The sequence below is a fragment of the Lagopus leucura genome, unplaced genomic scaffold (assembly GCF_019238085.1).
Source record: "Lagopus leucura isolate 7727_CA_CO unplaced genomic scaffold, USGS_WTPT01 Super-Scaffold_806, whole genome shotgun sequence".
Taxonomy (NCBI): domain Eukaryota; kingdom Metazoa; phylum Chordata; class Aves; order Galliformes; family Phasianidae; genus Lagopus; species Lagopus leucura.
Window position 1 is genome coordinate 6,545,125 of NW_024962260.1, and position 22,706 is coordinate 6,567,830.

Consider the following 22,706-nt stretch of genomic DNA (forward strand, 5'->3'; position numbering starts at 1 on the left):
CCCTAGAAAATCTAGGAGGCATCCATTATTTAGTCAGCCAGTCTATAAAAATTACATGAGTTTTAACACGCTTTTTAGCTGCTTTTAATTGCTAACATTTACATTGCTCTCAAAATGACAAGGTGTCTCAGCTGGAAATACAGTTAAATTTTTAATAATGCTGGAAAGCGAAGCAGCAAATCTTGGACTGTAAAATTTAAACACACACAGCTTTATATGCATGCATTTATACATATATATAATATACTAATTATTTTATAGGATGATTTTATACTTCTATAGCATAAAATTCTTTCTACATATATAATGTAAAAACACTATACTTTTATATATATATATATATATATACATACATGTATGTTCTTACCATACCTACAATTAGTGGAATTTTGTCAGTTAGGAGAACGATGAGGCTACTACAGATCAGCAGTATAACAGGCTTGCTCACTATCATTTCATAGTTCTAATGGAAAACACTTTAAAAAAAAACAACAAACCTCACATGAAGTAAACACATTTTATTCATGTGCAAAGCCAGCTATCAATTACTTTGTCCTTACCTTAAAAGCTTTTCTCTCCAAGCAATTAATTCGTTTTAGTTTTACTACTCCCTCAAATGTCAAATACTTTGCAATTCTATGATCTTTAATTGAGACTGTAAATCATTAAATACAGCATACTGCCCAAGAGAGATAAGCTGTATCTATGTGCTCTCCTCGTCTCTCTGTGGCTCTCTTAGGCCTTTTGCCAGACTAGAATTTGAACAACTTACCCAATCTTCTGTTGGACCTTCAAATTAATTCTATACTTCTTCTGGGTTTATTAACTATATTAACCTTAGAAAGCAAAGGTGTGTTAAATACAGCATTATTGCTTTTATGGAACTAGGTTATTTTTTCATGATTATTTTTGCTAGAGAACTGAAAGTTTCCTCGTGATGTCACTATCAGATATCTTCTGTGTTATACGACCCTTTCAGATAACTTTCACAGATATGTTTGCTGCCAAAACTTAAAAACATCTGTTTAAAAAAACCTCAACTGGCCACAAAAGAGTTAATAGCCCACAGCACTGCCCAAGGTAGTGCAATTAGGTTGCCAAGAAACACCTCCAATGTAATTCTTATTGACTTAGGGCAAAAGACAGCCAGACAGTAATGTTGTTATAACATCCCCACAGCTTCTTGCTTCTTTGCTCCTAGCAAATTATTCAAACAATCAAAACATTTTAAGAAGAGTACTAGAAAAGCAATGAAGATAACCATCAACACACACCACTACCTCATACACGCAACTGATAGAAGTGGACATGGTTGCTCAAACTCAATCCTTTCTCTAGACATCTTTTCTCCTTGCTCTCTTGCACCTTTTTTTCAAAAGGACATGTTAAAATTTTGGCCTCCTCTTTGCAGTATTTCTTTCTATTTGAGCCCTGGGAGTGCCTCAATCCTGTGATGTAATTCTTTGGAGAATGTAAGTGGAAGTCAAATTCCCTATGAAAGAATTTAACCAGTGTGGAGAGCTGGAAGTACTTCCAAGCCATTAAGACCTAAGAAACTGTATTTACCAAAGGAAAACAATGTGTTGAAGCTTGCTGCTCTCCCTAATGAGAATGTAGCAGGTATCTTTCCTTATCTGAACAATGAGTGTCATAGCTGTCCAACTTTCAGGACTCTCCTGTAGCTCTAAGAAAATGAAAAAGCAACACAAAAAGTTGGAAAATTGAGAGGCTTTTTTTCAGAACAATGGAGAGAGAATAGTGCTGATACAAAATGAGCAAACAAGGTTCCATATTTCTTCTTACACTACCAAATAAAGCCTGCAAACAATGCTACAACCAATAAAAACTGTGTGTGATAACCGATGCAGATAGATACGTGCACCAGAGATGATGAACATGCTGGTATTCCCTCTTGAAGTAGTAAAGTAACATCATATGGGATTAATTACATAATTGCAGAAACACCCAGAACACACACTGCCACTATTATTAATTCTCCTATATTTAGGTGTCTTTTATCTCTAACTTACCTTTTCTACACTAACTCCAGATCAATATAGTGCCATATTACCAAAGTAACCTCTCTCTCTCTCTCTCTCTCTCTCTCTATATATATATACACACACACATATATATGTTGTTTTTTTTTTTCCTTACAAGCATACAAAAACAGTCTCTCTCATGAATACATTTTTGACAACTTTGTTTGTATGCTACTTATTCCCCACTTCGTTTTATTTCAGAATCTGACAGGAACAGAGCTTAAACCATTAAACCATGTTATAGGTATTAATTAATGTTTTTCACTCGTTCACCAGCTCCTGAAAGGAGAAAGATGGATTAAAAAATATACTTACAGCAGAATTTAATTATCCATTTTCAAGCCACTGGCCTCCTGGCAGAAGTCTCTCAATGCAGTGCAGAATAGGACTTGGATTAAGAATTAATTTACTGTCAGCAATGATCTACAATTTAATGACTTAATCAAGTTTGGTATGAAATTGGTAGGGAGCTCTGGAGCCTAATATTGCTGCAGAGCTGCTGCATCTGAAGACAGGTTTCAGAGAACCATAATATAATCAACATCCAGCAAATCCAAGATCTCTCGCAGTATATAGTCAGGAACTGCCTCTAGGAAGCTTATTACTGACATTACAAAGTTATGGGCCATAGATTTGAAGTTCAATACATACATTTGGCTCTCCCCTCCTCTTCCAGTTAAATCTCCTGAAGAAACTACTTCATGAATCCCAGGACTAGCACGTAAATACAGACCAGTGTGTGACTAGCATATTTTGTTTTGTCTTTCGAAATCACAGTGTAAATATGGAAAGTAATTAATTTTAAAAAGATGAAAGGTTTTAATACACATATACTTTTAACTCTATTCAGAATTCTCCCCACAGTGGGCAATAGACTGCAGAGTTCTTTCTATAGGAGCACAGCCAAAGAAGAAAAAAAAAAAGAGATTAAGAAAATCACATAAGGATAAAATATGCTATGCTCTGAGCCTTCATTAGAATTCTGAGATTTACAAAACCTTGATTATTTTAAAAATAAAATCAGTCTACATTTTCTGCTAGCAGCCAACCAGTGAAGTACTGCAGTTCTAAGTGTTGAAATGCAAAATGTTATACCAGAAATTGTGGCATAAAAAACTCTTACCTTTAGCTTTCAAGGCCAGATTTGAATGAACGCAGAGGCTCTAACCATTCCAAAAAACATGAGTAAGTTTCTCACATGGTGTGTTTAGCTAGGCTGAAATATTCCAAACTCTCTGCAAACAACCACCAGTTGCCAGAATACCTTGGGGAAAACCGTCAGAGCAGCTTACCTACTTTACTACTGTCATTGTTTTATCCCAAAACTATGAATCATCCTTTTGTCTCTTTTTCTGACGTCTATCCATATTTATATCACACCTGACACACTGCCTCTTGTACATCCAAATGATTCTTTTTGCAGCACTGAGGACTGTCAGTTTGTTATCTTCTTTTTTCTTTTTCCAAACAACCTGAGAGCAGACTGCCATCTGCTGCCATCTGTCACGTGGCAACAAAATTTAATGGAATACTGGTGGAAAGGTTCAGCCTTCACAGCCATATCACCAACAGCTGCCTCTGACATCATGGGCCAACATTAAAAAAACAAGAGGCGTTACTTTCAGAACAGCCGTTGTATAAAGCTGCTGTATAAAATTGTATAAAAGTATGGACAAGATTATTACACAGATGTGCTCCTTCCTGATACTTGCACTTATCCTGGAAGACCACACTCCATCTTCACTGTTAAAGGAAACTCATGGTTAAAAACGATGAAACTAGTGTGAAAATGAGACCTAGTACAAGTCTAAAAGATACTGAGCTTAAGTTTGCTGAGGTGTTTGTGTCATTCAAAATCTTTGGCTAATAGCAAATTCTTGTAGTATTTATATTAATGAATATGATGATGTCAAAACTTGAGTGTGCATCAAATGTGAAAAAAGAGTTATTATATTCTTATTTTCAGAAAACACCCATCCACAAAACAAAACAAGAAAAAAAGGGCATAGACATGGTAAACTACTTGTAGAATATAATAATGTGGATGGGATCACTTGTAATTGTTTGAATACAAGAGGTAAGCTGAAGAAATAAAGAATGCAGAGAGAATGTCCATAAAGAAAATGAAAAGCTGGATTTCCAATTACAGCAGTTCATTGGAAACAGCAGTTTCTACTTTCTGAATGTCCCTTTCTTATCTCAGGCAGTACCTAATGTGACTAGCAGTCCTACAACAACCCCTCCACACAACACAGCTTCAGTGCTTTATCAAATACTGAGTTCTCTACTTCCACATCAGCACCCTGCTTGCATTCTCTTTCGCTCACATGCACACCCACCCTATGTGGCACAAGTGATTTATTTATGTATTGTCAGCACAACAGGAAAATGGATGTTCCCAAATCTCACTTTTTTTCTGCGTTATTAATAGAAGTTTAATTTACTATGATCAAATATTTAATTACAATTTATGGTCTCTCAAAGAAAGTTGCACCATTCTAGATTTTCTTACAACACAACAGAGTAACAATGCTTTGCTTTGTAAATTCAGAAGTGAATTCGCTTTCTCTACAAACATCTTCAAGTATATGCCACAAGTTCCTCTCTAAACAGTTGCAGAGGGCTAGCTGCTAAGAGCATGCAACAGCAAAGCCCGCCCCCAGCTCAAGTGGGAAGCTAGGCTGCTCACCATCAAAATGCCAAAGGCACAAAATAGCTTACTTGTCCCAATTTCTTCATGTTATTTTGGTGTACTTATAAAAACAACACAACTCATTAATTATAACCTTTCAAGAGTGGTGTTTGTTTTTCCTCTAAACTGTTAAAATTTAGAAGAACTGCAACCACAGTACTGATGGAACTATTTTTAGCCTTCAACACGCAGAGAATATTAGGAAGAGTCTCATCTTTCTTTAATGCAAATTTATTTAAGCAGTCAGCGCAGGAAACTTTAAAATATGCTAATCGCTGCCGTTTCAAATGTCTTTGGTGATGTGAACCTACCACAGAGAGGCCAAGTAAAAGGATCACTGTCTGCACTTACAGTGTCAGGAGGTATTCACATCTCGATAAAGTGACAGAGAAACTTATCTTTTATTGCTACGTTTGTGTATGTTTTAGATTTTTAAAATTTTTACCTTTAACATCCTTTTCATATATAACACTCCTATTTCCTGGTATCTGAGCTGAATTGCCATAGTGTGTTATAAATGGAAATGCTTTTGATAATCGCATGCACTGTTTTTCTTTTTAAAGTGATCCAGTGCTGATGAAAACAGGCCGGATTGACGGCCTTGCAGATTGGAGTTCCCTGTTAATCCACAAAGAAAACAAGGCACTGTCAGGGCAGTGGTTGGGCTACTTTCCCCTCAGTCTATCTTAACTTAAATCTGTAAGAGAGTAAGAAAGAATAACACAACATACATATAATATCTCTAAACTAATAGCCTGACTTGGCTGGCATACATCCTTGCCTCACTTCGCATTTTTACTTGCAGAGAGAATGATCTAAGGAAATGATGCTTTTCTAGGACTGGCCTGCACCCCATGAACTGCTTCACAGAACCCTTAAAAAAACCCACACACATTTAAATTCTGCAGCACTCATTATTCTAAAGACAGCATGTGCATTTTAAGTGTGCAGTTAAACGAATAGATTGTTTTCATCTAATAAAGAACTGAGCTAATGTCACTAGGCTTGCCTTGGCTTGAGCACCCTTCTCATGAAAGCAAGTGGCTTTCATTTATTGGGTGCCCCATCAGAAATAATACATACTTCCTGCAGAGGTTTGCTTTGATCAGAATAAACTTACCCAGGATGGATATATAACTCTCAAGTTTCATTATATTTACAAAACTTCATATATAATTCAGGAGCAGCGTGGCCAAAATATTGGGAATTATCTATTCTAGAATGTACTTATTTAACTGGAACAAGCTGCAACAAACAAGCATCACATCTGAAAGAGCAGGCAGAGACACTTGTTCAAATCACCAGTCCAAACCTATAAAATTGAACTATGAATTTAAAAAACAAAGGCCCTTTTTGAGCGGTACAGAAGTCAGCCAGCAATTGGGGAAGAAAATGCTAGCATAGAAATGAATAAACAAATGCAAACACAGGATTTTAAAGTACTAGAAGTAGCTCAGGCGGAATTCTTAAGAATAAAGTCACATGCCTTAGTCAGACAGCTACATAAACACAACAAACCAGTGTGGCCAGAAATTTGTTTCATTACACAATGATAACTGCTAGTCTAACATCTTTTTAACATTTGAAAGTAAAATTCTGCCTGCCTACAGTAGACTAGGAAACTGTTAGTAACGAGATACTGAGTTATCCTATACTTAATAGATATTCCATAGTTACTTTCTTACCTAAATGAAAATTTATATATATATAAAAGTAAAAATAATAGCCCTGGATTTTTGGAGAAGACAATTTCCCACCTAAATTAACCCCCAGTCTTCTCTGGAAGACCAGTTTGGGTCCAGTATTGGATTTTATCTTCTGTCAACTGAAGCAATACAGATGGTAGAGTACATTTCACATCTGTGTTCCTTGTTTATATGTTACATTTTTATGCCCTTTTTCCCCCCCCCGTGGACTTTCACGTGAAAACTGATCTGCAAATTTTCATGGCAGCTATATGAAACATGCCATCTATTGCTACAGAAGGTAACAGAAAAGAAAAAGAAGTAAATTTCAAAATAAGCCCACTAGTGGTCTTAATGCAGTGTGCTTTGCTGTGGATCACCTTCTGTTCCTTTATGACTGCATTAAACATTTCATGAATTCTAAAAAGCTGCACAGAGAAAATCATCTGTCTTGCTGAAATGGGTAATCTCACCTACATTGTTGAGATCATGCTCTCAGGCCAAGGTGCTTTTGGCTCTGTATGAGCACGTGTATAAAATGTACTGCTAATTATTTATATAGCTCATTATCTCCTCGCTCTGTTAGACGCGACTCATTTCCTTTGTCCACCCGCCGCCTTCCAGGTAACAGTGAACTAACGGGCAGAATGTGTCTGAAACGACTGCTTTTTCAAGAAGGTAAAAACTTAACCAGTACAGAAACTTCATAGGAACATTCAGTGAAATCCTAACATGATATCTCACTCTCAGTAGGTTTCAGAAATAAGGCATTTAGATCGCAACCTTCCCGCTAAACACAGAAAATCACCTGTCAAGCTTTCTTTAAGAGCAGTGTAAGTATTTCACAGACAGCTGGGTGCATGTGGAAAGAGTATGAAAAAACATCACAAGATATGCTGGGGCTAATTTCTCCCCCCGCTCCCTCCCCAGAATAAGCTACACCAAGGTCACAGGTAGTGCACCACTTTCAGTAAATACTCCTCATGGAGACAAACTGTGGCCACTTGTAAGTGGATGCTGCATATACAGTCACACACACTTCTATATACAATAGCAAGAGAGCCAGACAGCTAGGCTGAACTCCAGCACAGTGATCAGAATCACTCCGACTATCTCATTAATACCCAGCCTCATTGCTCTGCCATCATTAAGAGACTGCAAAGTACCTCTGAATAGCACGGAATGCTCATAATACTCATGAATTTAAAAAAAAAAATCTTTCTTTTTTCCTTTCAGCCCAGGTTTTGCCTGACATGATGAACATCTAGTGCACTCACCTCATTAAACAAGGAATCCAAGAAAATATTTCAGAAGCCATCATGACAGATTCCTGCTTTGCACAGAGGCAAAAGGCTTACATGGAATACAGCTTACTTCAGAGAAAACTGTACTGCTGAAGAATACAGTAATTACAATTTTTCCACCATGAGTGTGTCCGAGATGGTTATATCTCAGCAAACTGATGCTGTTAGAGAAACTCTGCTGACATATTGCTACCGTGGTGAAAATGGCAATGTACTTGCACTAACGCCCTTTTTATCAACCTTAGTTCAACATTCAGAGCCCTTTAATTTACAATCAAGGACCTGCACGTCTTTCACTGCAGCTGCAGGTGGTGTCAAATGCTGCTGTTGCCTGGTAACTAACAGGTAACTGGTGTGAGTCTGCTATATTTATGTATGCAGAAAGCTAATGACAAAAAAACTTTTGTATGTAGATTAAAAATATATACATATTTGGTCTTCATTTACTAAAATACTAGAGGATTTTCCTCTAGCAGTGAAGCCATTGCCTAATCATACAGTAGAAGAATTGCACTTCTAAAAATTCTTCTGATATAAATAAACTTATTTAGATTATAATTTAATTATTCATATTATAAGATATAATTATTTAATTGTAAGCATTATATTTGCAATTAAACAGTGAATAGGAGTGAACATAACTTAAAATGAGCCCCAAAGTACTGCAAATAAATATAATATGAAAGAAATATTGTTCAGTATTTTGTCAGGAAACCATAATCCTGCCATCAAGGTACCTACTGCTCTCACTGTCATTGTCCTACTTCTCTCTCTGTCAATTTTCCTGGTGTTTGTCCATCATCTAATGATGATGAAAGAACATTTGGCTTAGATCTAATAAGAATTTCTTTTGCTGCAGCCTATTGTTTATTTTGCTTTCACTGTGCATCTCTGCAAAACGCTTGGCCCTGTTGTTCACTAGCCATCCATTAGGAAACATTTTTTTGAAGAGTAATAAGTGCACTACATTATCCCTGAACACACAGTCTTCTGTTTTTTGTGCAGAACATATCAAGACAGTCATTACTTACACGTCACTCAAGAGGCACCACCATACTAAATAGGTTTGCTGTGATAAACAGTATCTCAAGACTAATAAAATTATCTGTTTCATTTTGAAAGAATTAAGAGCAACAGTTGCTAATGTTGGGACATGAAGAGATCTAGGGAACAAGTTTCAACGTTGAGGTTCTGCTTTGTAAACTGAATTTTAAGATGCGTAATTGGCTTAGCACTAGCAAATAATGCTCTTCTGTCTCATTTGAAGACAGTATTTATCTGAAAAAAAATATATATATATGCATATATCTACCTGCTTCAGGTTGAGAAATAAATCCCTCAAGTACATACCTAAATGGAAGCTCTGGAACTTTCAGTTTACTCTGTTTCAGGTAATTCTGAACTTACAGAACAGGAATGATGTAAGCTACTTCATCTTGAACTAGTATGTGTAAATGAATATCTGACACTATGCTCTTGATAAAGACAAAAATTTGAAGTACAACTTGGCTTAGCTGTTGCCAAAAACGTAAATCTCTAATAGATGATAGATGTTTCCTTGCCAAGTGACAAAGTTTCACATTGCTTTGCATTCAGAAGCAATTGTTCTGTTTCCACATCAACAAAACAAAAAACTAAGAATAAAGTCAATCTAGAGATCCAAACTTATCAAAAGCTTTTCCTGTGTCAATGATTTAAGTGTCTTAGGGCTTTTATAGCGTTTCCAAAGTAATATAGAAAATATACACAATTCCTGAAATTCTTGAATTTCCAATAATAATTTTCATGTGTCTCCATTATTGTTACAATGTACTATTAAATGCCAGGGTTTGTTTCTGCAGGAAGCAGCATGAACAAACATCTGCCCATTGCTCCCTCCCCACAGGCATGCCACAGTTCTCAGTTGTGCCATTACAACTGATTCTGCATCTGCACAGGGAATTGCATAAGGCAGTGAGCTGTGCTAAAAATAATGCTGGGGTGGACAGGGGAAGAAGTACCCTGATTAAGCAAGCATTTCTATGGCAAGGAAAACCATGAAATTGTGGCTTAGCTTTCTCAGGCAACTGACAAGTTTTAGCCGTGTACACAGTAGGTCTCTACATGCAGAGCTGCACTTGCTGCTGAAAACAGACTGCAAAATTCTGCTCAACACAACTAGTTCAATGTACCATCTACAAAAGCTTTAGAAAGTTTGTCTCCCTTTTTCTCAATACTTTTGTTTTCGTTATTAAGTCAATCTCTTCCTCTCTCCCAAAAAACAGAAAAAAAAACACACTATAATTTTACATTCCAGAAAGAAGCAAAATACTTCATGTAATAAAAGCAAAAGCAGATAAAACAGCTATTAATTACAGAAAACAGAATGTAGTGTTCCATCTACAACTCTGAATTTAAAAAGAAACAAAAATTTGCCCCTTCATGTATTCAAAGATGTTTGTACTTACATAACAGTATTTTATCTGAGAAGAAACCAAGGCCCTGTATTTGAGCCACACCCCAATACCCTCTGGTACACCAACACAATCCTATAGTTGTTATATCCAAAGAACCTCTGATATGTTTTTTTTGTGCTTTAACTACAAAAGGTGCTTGAAAATTAGAACACATGCAAGCACATGGAAGTCCAGTCAGAAAAATCTGCTGATATTCAGAATCAAGTGTCCATATGTATGTACATGCCCGAGCAGACTGGACTGTTCTGAACACAACCCTCCAGCATTGGATCTTGCAATTTTGTGTACATGTATACAGAATGGAACACTCCAATTCCTATTTATATCACATTTTCCTTTCCTAAATTCTCCTTTCAAATTTAAAATTATATCCTAAGTACACATTTGTATCTACAATACTCTAAGAAATCAATACAACATCTAACGTTATAAAGATGGTGGAGCTAAACTCTCCTTCCCTCAACTATCTGCCTCAAAAGATCTCCAATCCGCTGTTGCTAGAACTCATGCAAGGAAGAGAAAGAGACAGAACTTACTGAAAACAGCCAGTGATGATACTCTTGATTTAATGCGGTGACATGAGACTTAGAAATCTGGGTCTCTTCTATAAACTCAACCTGATCAGATGTGCATGCTGAAGTTGCAGACTGCAGGCATGATGGATCATTTCCAAACTGTGTACAAAGAAACAACACAAATGAGTGACCAGTTCATTTAAACTGTGTTTGCATGAGCTGAGTAGCACTTACCCTTCTTACAACAGTGTGTTTCACTGACATGTTTTTCACTGCAAGTTACCCTGAAAACTTCTTGAAAGGGATAATAGAAATAATGCTCTAAAGACAATGTCAGGGCAAGCAAAAAGACTGAAGTTTGACATCAGCCTTATACAAAGTACCATTAGAAACCCTGTGTTGTGCTTTTTTGTTTTTTGGGTTTTTTTTTGGTCAGCTCACCTACAAGCACTTACGAGGCATCTTCAGGTTTGCTATTTTAAAGTTTTCTGGAAGGAGCCAGCAACAACAACATTCTCAAAATCCTTTCTAAAGACAAACACACTACATTTTCAAGGAAATATAATTTGAAGAGGCACCTGTTTCTGCCATATCTTTAGAGAATTTGATGCTATTTCAAAAATATTTAATCCTTTGTTTAGCATCTTCTTTTCTTACCAAGAGAACTACAATTATAAAACAACACTATAAAGACCATTAATTACTGCAATAGACAAAACTCAATATCAGTACTGTGATAATTTCAAACAAATCAGCTCAATGTAAAAGCGAGCACAAATACACTACATTTGTTTCTCTTATTCCCAGAATTTGGCTTGTTAGTGTATCAGTGTCAAAATCGACAACATAAGGATATCTATGGGATTATCCACTTTGTGGATAGTAACATATAGGTGAGCTGGAGCATTTTTCACTAGAAAAGGATCAGAAATAGGTTTGTTAAAAAATAAATACATAATGAGATGCAACTTACAACACTGTAATTAAAGTGTTCTTTTACTGGTATAGTTAAATCACCTCTAAAACTTCAGTTCTGTACAGTACTTCCAAAATATGCACAATGACCATCACTGTATTTGAGCAGTGCATGTGTACAGTAGATTTGTATGCATATTCAACAGGCTGTCCCTTGAATTAACACACGTGCAGCACATTATTCATTACAAACATTAGAGACTGACTATTCAACTGTAATTACAAAATGAACACAAAGTGTAAATGTAAAGATAAACACCTCTGGTCTGAAATCATGATAAAAAAAACAATGCAGCAACAGAATGGATAACATCCTGCAAGAAATTCATTGGCTTTGGTAGATGGTAAGCATAAATAAGTCCTTTGAAATATTTCAAACATCTTATTTTTCACTAAAATTGAATTCTAAAAATAATTTTGTATATGGCCCCTTCACATGCAAAATGGCAAGGCATATGAATTGTACCATATATGCACAAGCTAAATATCATAGGTTATTATCCAACAGATTGTTCTGAGTTAATGATAGATATTTCCACTCATACCCCCACATTTCTATCTATGTTTAAATGTCTTTACTTACATAATGTCAAATATCTTCATCACCAATCTAATTCTGATGGTAACATCAAGGCTGTAGAGCATGGAAATCACACTGAAAAGCGTGAACCCTTACATTTTTGTTAGTCTTGGGCCTGACAGCAAAGCATCTTTTATTTATTCATGAGTTTCCTGAGAAGAACTAGTGGTTGCTTTGTGTCAGCTGAATAGCATTGTAATTCAATCTTCACTGGAACCTGTTTATCTGAATGACTCATTAAGGTGCAAGGTTACTGCTAAAGAACTCTGTTTCATGACAAGTATATTTTGTTAAGGAAATATGTGCTTAGAGAAGGTCACTTTATGTGATCAATAAGTTTATCAAAGTTCATTTTTCAGAGGGCACGTTATTTCTTAAAAACAAAAACAAAGGAAGCAAAGCATAGTCACACCTGCCAGTAATAGAACGCCGCAAGGACTGCATCGTTGGCAAGTAGAATATTTTAAAGGCAAAGGCCTTGAAGATGAGGGCTCACTGCTGCACTAGAACAGAGGAGTTTCTGATGTGCTCGAAGCTTGGCGTGCAAACACAGGATTTGCAGTCAAAACACGACTGAAGGGCTCCATCCCATTTTGTTACAAATGCCAAGGTCTTCTGAAATTCTAGTCTTTCCAGAGGGGAAACACCTCACTGTCAGAACCTGAGATCCACATTTAAGTAAGCAGTATAACATACTTTCCCATTCCATACAGATGTCACAGGACGTATGGAATAACACGTATCTATCCCTATTCATAGCACCCATTCACTTGGGTGGAAACTGCTTTCATGTACAATTTCTTATAGAAACACAATTCATTTCGTTCATGATTGAAATGCTGCTCAGTGAGCATGGCTGATGTAAAACCCAGTGGTTCTTGAAAAATGCCAGGAAATACAATTTCTGAATCTTATGGCCAGTAAAAGCAAAAATAGACTGCAGTCAACCAAAACAATGTGAAATTACTGCAGTTTGATTTGATGAAAGTCTGCATAATAAGTCTGATGAATTAGCATTCCAGTGCTGAAACAAGCACAGTATTACATGAAAAAAGTAATAGGGTCTTTATGACCATAAAAAAAACAATGCCAGGGTACTGCATCCTACCCAAAAGGCAGTACCACCACTTCTTCTTCCAGAAGATCCCAACAGTTCCTCCCAGATTTGCAGCAAAGTACTGGCACTGATCCAAAACCAAAGCCCAAGGGAACATGGAATGCTATAATTTTTTCAGCACAACTGTCTGCAGCTTCTGGGGGTGGTTCCTTATTTTCCTCCACATTCCTAACCTTGTGCAGTTTATAAGATCTGACAGGGTCACAGTGCAGTAATTTGGCCGCAGGCAGCCACCTTTCCAAACACCGCACATATATACACACACTGTGCTCTTTGGACTGGCTTGCCACCAGAAAAAAATAACAAATAAAAAATAAAACAACATTCCATGCATTTTGCAATTATTTCTGCTTTTAGTTTTTCAGTGCAAAAAAGCCAGTATTTATTACAAGTCTTTTCTACCACCAAGTCTTATCTAAACCAGCCGCTCTACATGGCCAAAGAAACAGAGGTGTAACTGAGGTTAACTATAAGTTACATGGACAGCAACAGGGGAGAGACTGGAGAAGAGGGAACATGCTTTCTACAACAGGGAAAGGATTTCCTAATACTGCTATCTTCTAAGAAGCAAGCCTTAAGGAATTATGAAAAATAGCTGTTTGAGGAAGAAAAAATCCTTTAATCGCTTGCAAAATTATTACCTCTTTTCAATAACATGCTCACTGTTAATTGAAGGATTCAAAAAGAAAAACAGCAAGCATTTCAGTACACTACTCCTTGGTCTTGCACTCTAAAAACTGTACTTGGCTACAGGAAATGAGAGGATATATTTTCTCAGAGTGGAATATAGGAGGAAAAACACAACACAGCTGATTCATTGGTGAGGAACATCAGTGTAACATTCACTAGAAACATGGAGCTGTTATAAAAAAAAAAATGTGTGGGGAGAGAGAAACATGGAGTCTTGTCTGAGGAAGCCATGATGATCTTAGAAATGGTCTAAGAAGCAGGTTTGGCACCAGCAGTGGTAAGTTTGTCCTCACAAAATATCTCAAATACCATCTGGAAAATCCAGCTCCTGATATCCTTTCAACCCATGCAACATATGTTTGTTTTAATATTCTGGTATTAAGTTAAATAATACCTCCACCTTATTTCAACTAAGAATAGAGAAATATTTTGATGGTATTTGACCCGTGATTTGAGAGTTTCCTGGTGGATTAAACAATCACTAGGTTTGTACTATTACTTCATATTTCAAAGTCACAAAACAGTCAGTTAGCAAGATCACACCACCTGGTCCTTAATCTTATTAGAAAAGACAAATGTCTGCAGCATCAATTATTTCATAGAGATTATTGCCTTAGCACCATTAGCCTTTACATCACACAGACTCATTTTGAATCTTCAACTCCATTGTCATTTTCTCCACTTTTTAAAATTACAACCTTTAATTATGTTCCTTCTTTAATCAACTCTATAGCTACGTCCATTCATTTATGGATGCACTAAGAAAGAAAGAGCAACTTCCAAAACTATAAGGCCAGTGCAAAGCTTTCATAGCATTTGGCAGGCGTTAATCTCTCCTGCAAGCAATACTTCCTTTTAAATATACATAGGTCCTGGTTTTGGCTAGAATAGTTTTCTTCCTAGTAGCTGGAATGATGCTGTGTTTTGGATTTTGGATTAAAATAATGCTGATAACACAGATGGAAACGTTCTTGCTGAGCAGTGCTCGTACTTTTCAAGAACATTACCTCTGAATACGTGTCAGCGGAATCGCTGGCTAAACACTGACTCCAGAAATGTATTAACCACAAGCATTCAAAAGGTGAGGAACACCTATTGGACCTCCCTCTAAACAGAGGAGCATTGATAAGTAATTGCCCAATATCAACACCTAACGTAACACCGTGTTTTTGATGTTTGGTATTTTAATAGAAAAGATTAGTAATAATTTTGCAACAACAGTACTATTCCAGTGAAGTTCTACATTTCTCCATTAACCTGCAGAATCTCTCTTACTGGGTGAGCATGTGATCACAGCCAGGAGAGGACCTGTCTCTGTCCCTAAGAAGTTGCTAAGATCAACTTTTAAGTATTTGAACTCCTCAACCAGGCACAAAGGCCAAGTGCTGGTCTCCAGTGGCCTGGGAAAATTGGAATGACCAAATAGCCTTGGTCTGTCCTTGAACTAGCTCCTCTACATGAATTCTTTTCTTTAATTCTTACATTTGAAATAAGAGAGCCAAAAGCTTGTTTTATGTTTCATCATTGCAATAGACAGCACAGCCATAATATGCTCCTGATCACCAGATGATCTAGTTGATTGCTACAGATTAGATCATTAGATCTTACAGTTTGGGAGTTATTTCGGTTTTTCCTACTACTTTACCCCCCACACATTGACTCTTTTTTTTTTTTTTAAATCTCATTCCTTTCTCTCCAAATCTGTGATCATCAAAACTCACTTTCAGGCTCAGATTAGGGCAAAATCTCTGCCACGCCAAGGACAAAATCTGCCCTTTTCTATCTGTGAAGTGAGCAGCTATTGTTACTATACTCTTTGCTTTTAAATTATTCTTGAGTTTTCTGATGTGCTAAGCAGGAACTGGTCTCTTAGGAGTGCAGAAAGCTATGAAACATCAAATATATAAATCTAGAGCAGCAAGTTTTCCCATTGGTCCAGGCATATTTCCTCTTCTGTTTTGTTTGCTTAAAATTATCCTGTTACAGATAGAGAAATTTCTTGTAATTTCTTAATAAAGAATCAAAATGATATATTACTTTAATTATATTTTTTATTTTCTCATGCATAACTAATAGAACTTTCTAGTATCATTTGAACTGATAAAGTTTTCAAGTGATGCTTATGAGCCAGTAGAACAAACGTACGAAAAGCAAATCAGCAATAAGAATGAGAAGTGCCAACACCCGCTCCACATGCAAACTTCTTCTTCAAATAGGAAAACAATAAGAAATAAGTAAACAATAACACCCCAGGACCAGGGGAATCCTATTTCACTGAGCAAATTTGGACAAGGTCAGAAGGCCTGATCTTTGGCACTGGTGTACTCTGTCTGAAAGCTGAGCTGCCATTTAAATACTTACAAGGGAGCTGTAATTGAGAGGTTTGAGAGGGCAGGTTGAGAGCTGTGAGACAGCTGTGCATGTACAACATAGGAAAATGAAAATATTCATGAAAACGTGAAGGAAAGGAGTATCAAAACATGGCATTTTACTGACATCTGAGTCAGGATGCACAAAAAGGTGATCTGTAACCTCTTACTTGTGTGGTCTGGGACACAGGCACAGAAGAGAAATTCAAACTCTTAATAGCTGCCAAAAAAGTGATGAAAGTAATAGTTTCAAATCAAATGACAGAACAGTAGATGGAACTACGCATCATTTTTGTGAGCATTTCTAAAGAAATAAAGAAAAAAAAAAAAAAAAAAGGGAGGAGAAGCAGCTGCAAGTATGGTAAAGCAGAGACATGTTGCAAAAAATTTTCCAGAACCTGCTGCATCTTTTAACTGGCTACTGTCAACAGCACAATATCTCAGCAGATTAAGGGTTCTTGCTACATAATCTCCCTTCCTTCCTGGCTCTTAGTCTCTTTAATTAAACTAAATACACATGTCCCTCTAGTTTGAAATCCACAGAAATTACAGATTCTTTGCACGCAATTTATTCTGTTTGACACCATAAGCAATGCAAGAAAACTCTGAGAGCTTACAGTGAATTCTTCCTGCAGGAAAGGACAGATAACACGAATCAAATGCCAACAGCATACCAGCAAGATGTGCAAGGGCTCTGCCACTCTTTGCCTGTGTTCCCCTCCTTTTCACAAGCCCAAATATGCCTCGAACATACAAAAGAGAATATTTTCATTTTGTTCATTTACTAAATTACCTTCCTGTCACACAAAACACCATTCCATAACTAGAGAGGACAGAATATCACATGCTTATATGGGTTAAATAATACTTTGAGATAAAGATATTTGAAGAGCTATCTTGCAATAAGCCAGATGTTTGAAATGGATGGAATTGCAAGGTAAATTATATGTTAATTGTTCCCTTTATTTTCTACATTACACTTTAACTCATTTATTAAAATCCATCCCAGTACTCAGTGCTTTAGACAGGTCTCTCGCAAGGTCTACCATCTTGAAGGAAACCCACTTTCAGTTTTTAAACATAACATTGCAAAATGACTGATGTATTGTCACTGCCCTCTCCTGGAAGAGAGAAAAATGGGACAGAAATCTTTAAGCCATACTCTGGGGTTATCAGGTATTTGACAATTGTTCTAGAGCTCTTTTTATCTTCAAGAGCTCTCAAACTTTAATTTTCCCCATGAGGTAGATGTGCAGAACAGTAACAACTCGAAGTGTAACAACAGAATAACAACAAGGAGGTGGTGATGAGGTAAACTGAAACCTCGAAGAGGTTGACTACACAAGACCTTGTTGATTTCAACTAACAAAACACTTCCTGCTTTGGAAAGTAAGCTCTAATCATATTCAAATAATCAAGCAAATGTGCAACTTATTTTCTAGGCTAGATGTGACTATGTGTCCTGTGTCCTTCAATAATAAGGCTTGATCCACTAGTTTGGGCTGCTAATGACAAATATTTGGTGACTGACGTCTCTTTCATAAGATGAATGAGGAAGAATAGAAGAGTAATAAATGTTTGTCATCAGAGCACAGGAGTGAGAGCCAGGGAATGCAGATCAACTTCCTGGTTCTTCTCACTTAACCACTGACTTTGTATAATTCATTCGGCCTCTGTGTAAAGAGGAAAAAATTCACAGCAAGCAGTTTGGGAATAAAATGTAATGGTATGGAGCCACAGGATTGCCATAGCCATGGCAGATTATACAAATATCTCAGTAGGTAAAAGGTATGATATGGAAATTGGAGGAGTGATTCCTAGTTGTCCATATCAGTAAATCCACTCAATGATGGTATTTGATTCCTTTCATCTCTGTTCAAATATCCTCCCAGTCTTAGCCAGATCGAACAATGCTCATTGTGACAGGGAGTAGAAAGCAAATGCTACTGAAAATGCTAAGTTTAGCTTGAGGATTAATTACACAGATTCAGCTTTGGAAGAATAGTGAACTTGATTGTGAGTGGGAAGATTGTTGTTTAGAGTTTTTAATAAATAAATTTAGAAATTAGAGCTCACTTGTCACTTGCAGATCAAAGAAAGAACAATAGGATGCACTGGAGGCTATCCAGGCACGCAATCAGAGCGATGGAACAGAAACATCTCACAGTCTACATCACCAGAATAATAAAATAAGAACAGACAGATGACACAAGGAAACAACCTGATAAGTAACAGTGCGCATAGCCCAAAAAAATGAACAAAATTGTAAAAAAAAATATATACATATAAAAAAAATCATTATTTTTAGTTGATAATCAAACTACCTGGCAAACTGAACTACTTCCTCCCAAAAGAAAAGAACAAAAATTAGCTAAAGCTTTGGTCTTTTTAAAAACAATATTTTATACTCTGCCACTACTGTACAACTTCAACACAGAGGCAGTACAATTTAGGACATCAGATTTGGTATTAAATGAGCCACACTATCTATTCCTACCCTTCTTACTTGCCCTTCCTTCCTTATATATCAGCCTCACCAATTTTTCTTTCATTTGCATGGGTGTAATCAATACGTTTCTTATTGGCATGGTCCTAGAATGATACCACCACAATTCTAAGAAGAATCAGCTCTTTAAACCCAAAGTTATTACCAACATAAAATGCAAATCTTCTAGAAAGGATTTTCATATGACAATGACAGTCAGAAGAATGTCTAACTCCCTTTGACATAAACAACTGTAGAGAAGCTAAAGATTTGTCTCTTTAAAGAATTCTCAAACCCAAACAAAAGCCAGAAGGCATCTGGTAACAGCTGGTACCTTTCAATAGCCAAATAATCTGAGTTTGACATCCCCATTTTGGCAAAAGAAAATGTATAATTTTGGCAAAAACAGTCTCCTATCACTCGACAAACAACATCTTGAGCTTCTGTTGTAGAGTCCACAATTTTTCTATTCTTTCCTACTTTCAACAACGTATGTGGTAAACAGCAGAACCTCTGTTAATTCTGTGATCACCTGGTACCTGGTCTCTGTTGATAGCTATAGATGATTTAATGACTAAGTTTAAATGTATCCACTAAAACAGAAAGTGAACCTGCAGAGAAAAAGCACTGTAGTTTTTTGTGCTTTTTTCTTCCAAGTGCAAGTCCTCTGGCATTAGCCTTGCTGGATCTGTGCCTACATATGCAGCCAAAAACATTAACAAACAGACTAGTCCTACAGCACCGCCACCTGAGCACTGCAGGCTTTCCCCTGCATTCCAAAAACACTGCAGTCCACAGCTTTAACTCTACAGGTGAATAATCTGTCATTCTGGCCATGCACTAATGGGCTAATCAAAAGAGATTTTCAGCCTGTGGAGTACAAAGTAGGACTGCTTCATTCTAACATCAGGGAGAGAAGCATCAACACCAGACTGCAACCTTCAGGTCCTACCCACCACTTGAGAAACAATCATTTTTTCAGATAGAAATAATTTTGGGTCATCTACCTAGAAACTATGACATGAAATAAATTTTCCCAAATGTATTCAAATTATACAGATATAATAATAAAGAACAATTATACAGTTTTTTTGGTTTCTCTCTCTCTTAAGCAAGCATGACATATTTCTAACTACTGGTACATGTGCTGAGATAGCATTTACTGTATGACCTTACACGTTCTGAGGTGACTAACAAGAAGTCCTCATTAATTCAATATTTCAATCAGTAAGTTAGCAGCTGAGAAGTTCAGGGCACTGTTCATTCATAAGTACAGAGAAAGATGCTTCTTTTCTCCAAGAGTCAGCAACAACAACAAGGTAATCAGGTCACAAAACAGGAAAGACCAAGGCTACTGTTGGCTCGTGAACAGCTTCTTTAATTCCTCTGGAAAAGGCCTTCACATTCCCAGTAACCTATCTGTCTGTAGACCCTCCACTATTCCATGGTTCACAAGACGCTAAGGAATGTAGGAAGTAAGAAGATCAGGCTGCCAAGATGCACTCAGTATATGACATCAGTAAAATACATCATGTCATGGTGTTAACAACAGAGAAACAGCCGTAGGTGAAAGGAGAGAATGAGACTGAGTCAGCTTGTGAAAGTTTCACTTCCCAAGTGACAGATTTGTAAGGTCTGTAAATAGGTTGCTAAATCCTCGTTAGGGTATGTAAAAGGGAGCACCACAGTATATTAAGTGATTTGTTACAAAGCTTTGTTTTGCTATATCCTTTCTTAAGGATGAGAACAAGGCAACCAGAGAAATCAGAATACGATTTTTACATTCACCTTCCACCTCTTCACCTTTAACACTGCAGATCAGTGCACATGCTACTTTACTTCTGCAGGAATGTCATTACTGCAAAGACTGGAATATATGACTAAACAAAAAAGAAACATCACATCACCTTTAGGTCCTCAACTTGCACGTGCTGCTGGCAAGTGTAGAAAAACGTACTGGAAGGAAACTAAGAATGCTTCAGACTGCAAAAGCTAATACTGCTGTAGAAGGGCTTGTTTTTATACATTGATTACACTTCCTGTCAGCCCGATACCTTTAATATTTTGACTATACATAGCTTCAGTAATTATATTAATAAATTCCCAGTGCAGATAGTATGCTAAAATCCAGCCACTGTTCACATAAGAAGAAAGGAAGTCTTGAAATACACTTTTCTCTTCCAAATCCTAAATAAAAAAGACAGACCCTGGCCTGATTTTCTCAGGAAGAACCATTCCCTAGAAACATCAGTGATCTCTTGTTTCCCTGCAAGATCTTAGAACAGGAGAATTCTCCATCAAATTTATATATATATATATAAATATACACATATATATATATATATATATATACATATTTAAGGTAGGAGCAGCAGATTTACCAGATTCCACCATCACAGACAGATCCCAGTCATAGTAAACCCATAGTACCTCTACAAACAGCTGAAGAATTTAAAGCCAAATGCATACACCTGTACTATGCAAACTAAAAGAATAAGTCATTAGCAATCATTTGTAGTCAGACATAAATTCAGCTCCTGATAATGAGCTAGATAATCTAATGTAGAAAGCTTTGGAGTACTGAATTCAGGTTAACTCCACAGCAGAATCCTAAGTGATTAAACTGAGTTTATGTTACAAACTACTAAATTCTCATATGAGGGGGACCCATAATATTACAAATGAAGAAATCTTCTCATTGAGATATCAAAAGAAAACATTTGGTGGCAACATAAAGGGAGATTTCTAAGCAGTGCATGCCACGTTGCATATTACATCTTCTTGATAACCCTATTATTGAGTTCTGTGTGTGTTGTAGGGAGGAAAGGGCTAAGAAGCACTATCTGCACAGCAAGACTGACACTGATGCTATCTTCTCTTAGGGAACTACAAGCACCTGTATTTCTACCAGTTGTACGCAGTGTATACAACTGCTACAATTTTGTGTTGTTCTGTTGGCTGGGGTTTTTTTTATTAGTATTTTGTTGTTTTTACTTTCTGCATCAGGAAAGTAAAGAACTGGAAATTGTAAAAGCCTCTCATATATTTTACTAACTCTAACACTGACTTGTTGCAGAAACCTGGAGAAATCATGTTCCCTTTAAAACAAATGGGTTTGATAATCGTTCTTACAAAACACCTGTGCAGTAAGACAACGTATGCAAGCCCTGTGAAAACTCAAGCTGCAAGTGCACCACACGAATCCATAAAACCTACAACACTATGTCCATGCAACAATGCATTCAACAGTTTTTAACCATAAAGCCCATCCTTACAAAAAATAAACTACTGCCATCCTTGCCTGCTCTGCATTCTCCCTTCACATGACCGTGGCACATGTATTTATTTTAAGACATGGTTTAACTGCTATTTTAACTCTTAAAAGTTCTGCTACTAAGTTTACAGATGCAAATTCAATTTATCCTTAGCATGCACTGTACAGTACTCACTTTAAAAAGCATTTGGTGCTGAATGCTTCTTTAAGCTCTTTGTTTTAAAGCCAGGTTAAGATCCTTTCTAGAAAGGAGCATTACTACCAGAACCTCATACATCAATCAAGTGAAAGAAGTTCCCACAACTCTTACTTACTGAAATGGAAGGAGCAAAACCACTACTGCACCACTGATATCCATCTTCCCCTGATCTTTCCCCAAAAGCATCCATAGGAAATCCTGAAGGCTTTTCATGAAAGTAGAAGCTGAAGCCATGCGTTACTGTCAGAAACTGGCAAATATGTGTGCACAGGGACTTTCCATTTCTCTGATGACCACACAGGTGTCTGAACCCAGGTGTGAGC

General features: G+C 36.8%; 1 protein-coding gene across 14 annotated transcripts in view; it reads right to left on the reverse strand.

Moving 5' to 3' along the window:
* RIMBP2 (RIMS binding protein 2) overlaps positions 1 to 22,706 on the reverse strand; it is a 119,075-nt gene that overhangs the window by 74,040 nt on the left and 22,329 nt on the right. For 13 of the 14 annotated variants that reach the window (XM_042865404.1, XM_042865396.1, XM_042865392.1 and 10 more), the window contains one exon: positions 10,716 to 10,853. In XM_042865404.1, coding sequence (XP_042721338.1) covers positions 10,716 to 10,853 — 138 coding nt within the window. Of the gene's footprint in view, positions 1 to 10,715; positions 10,854 to 12,661; positions 12,682 to 22,706 lie in introns of those variants that run through there. The other variant, XM_042865403.1, reaches the window with a different exon arrangement.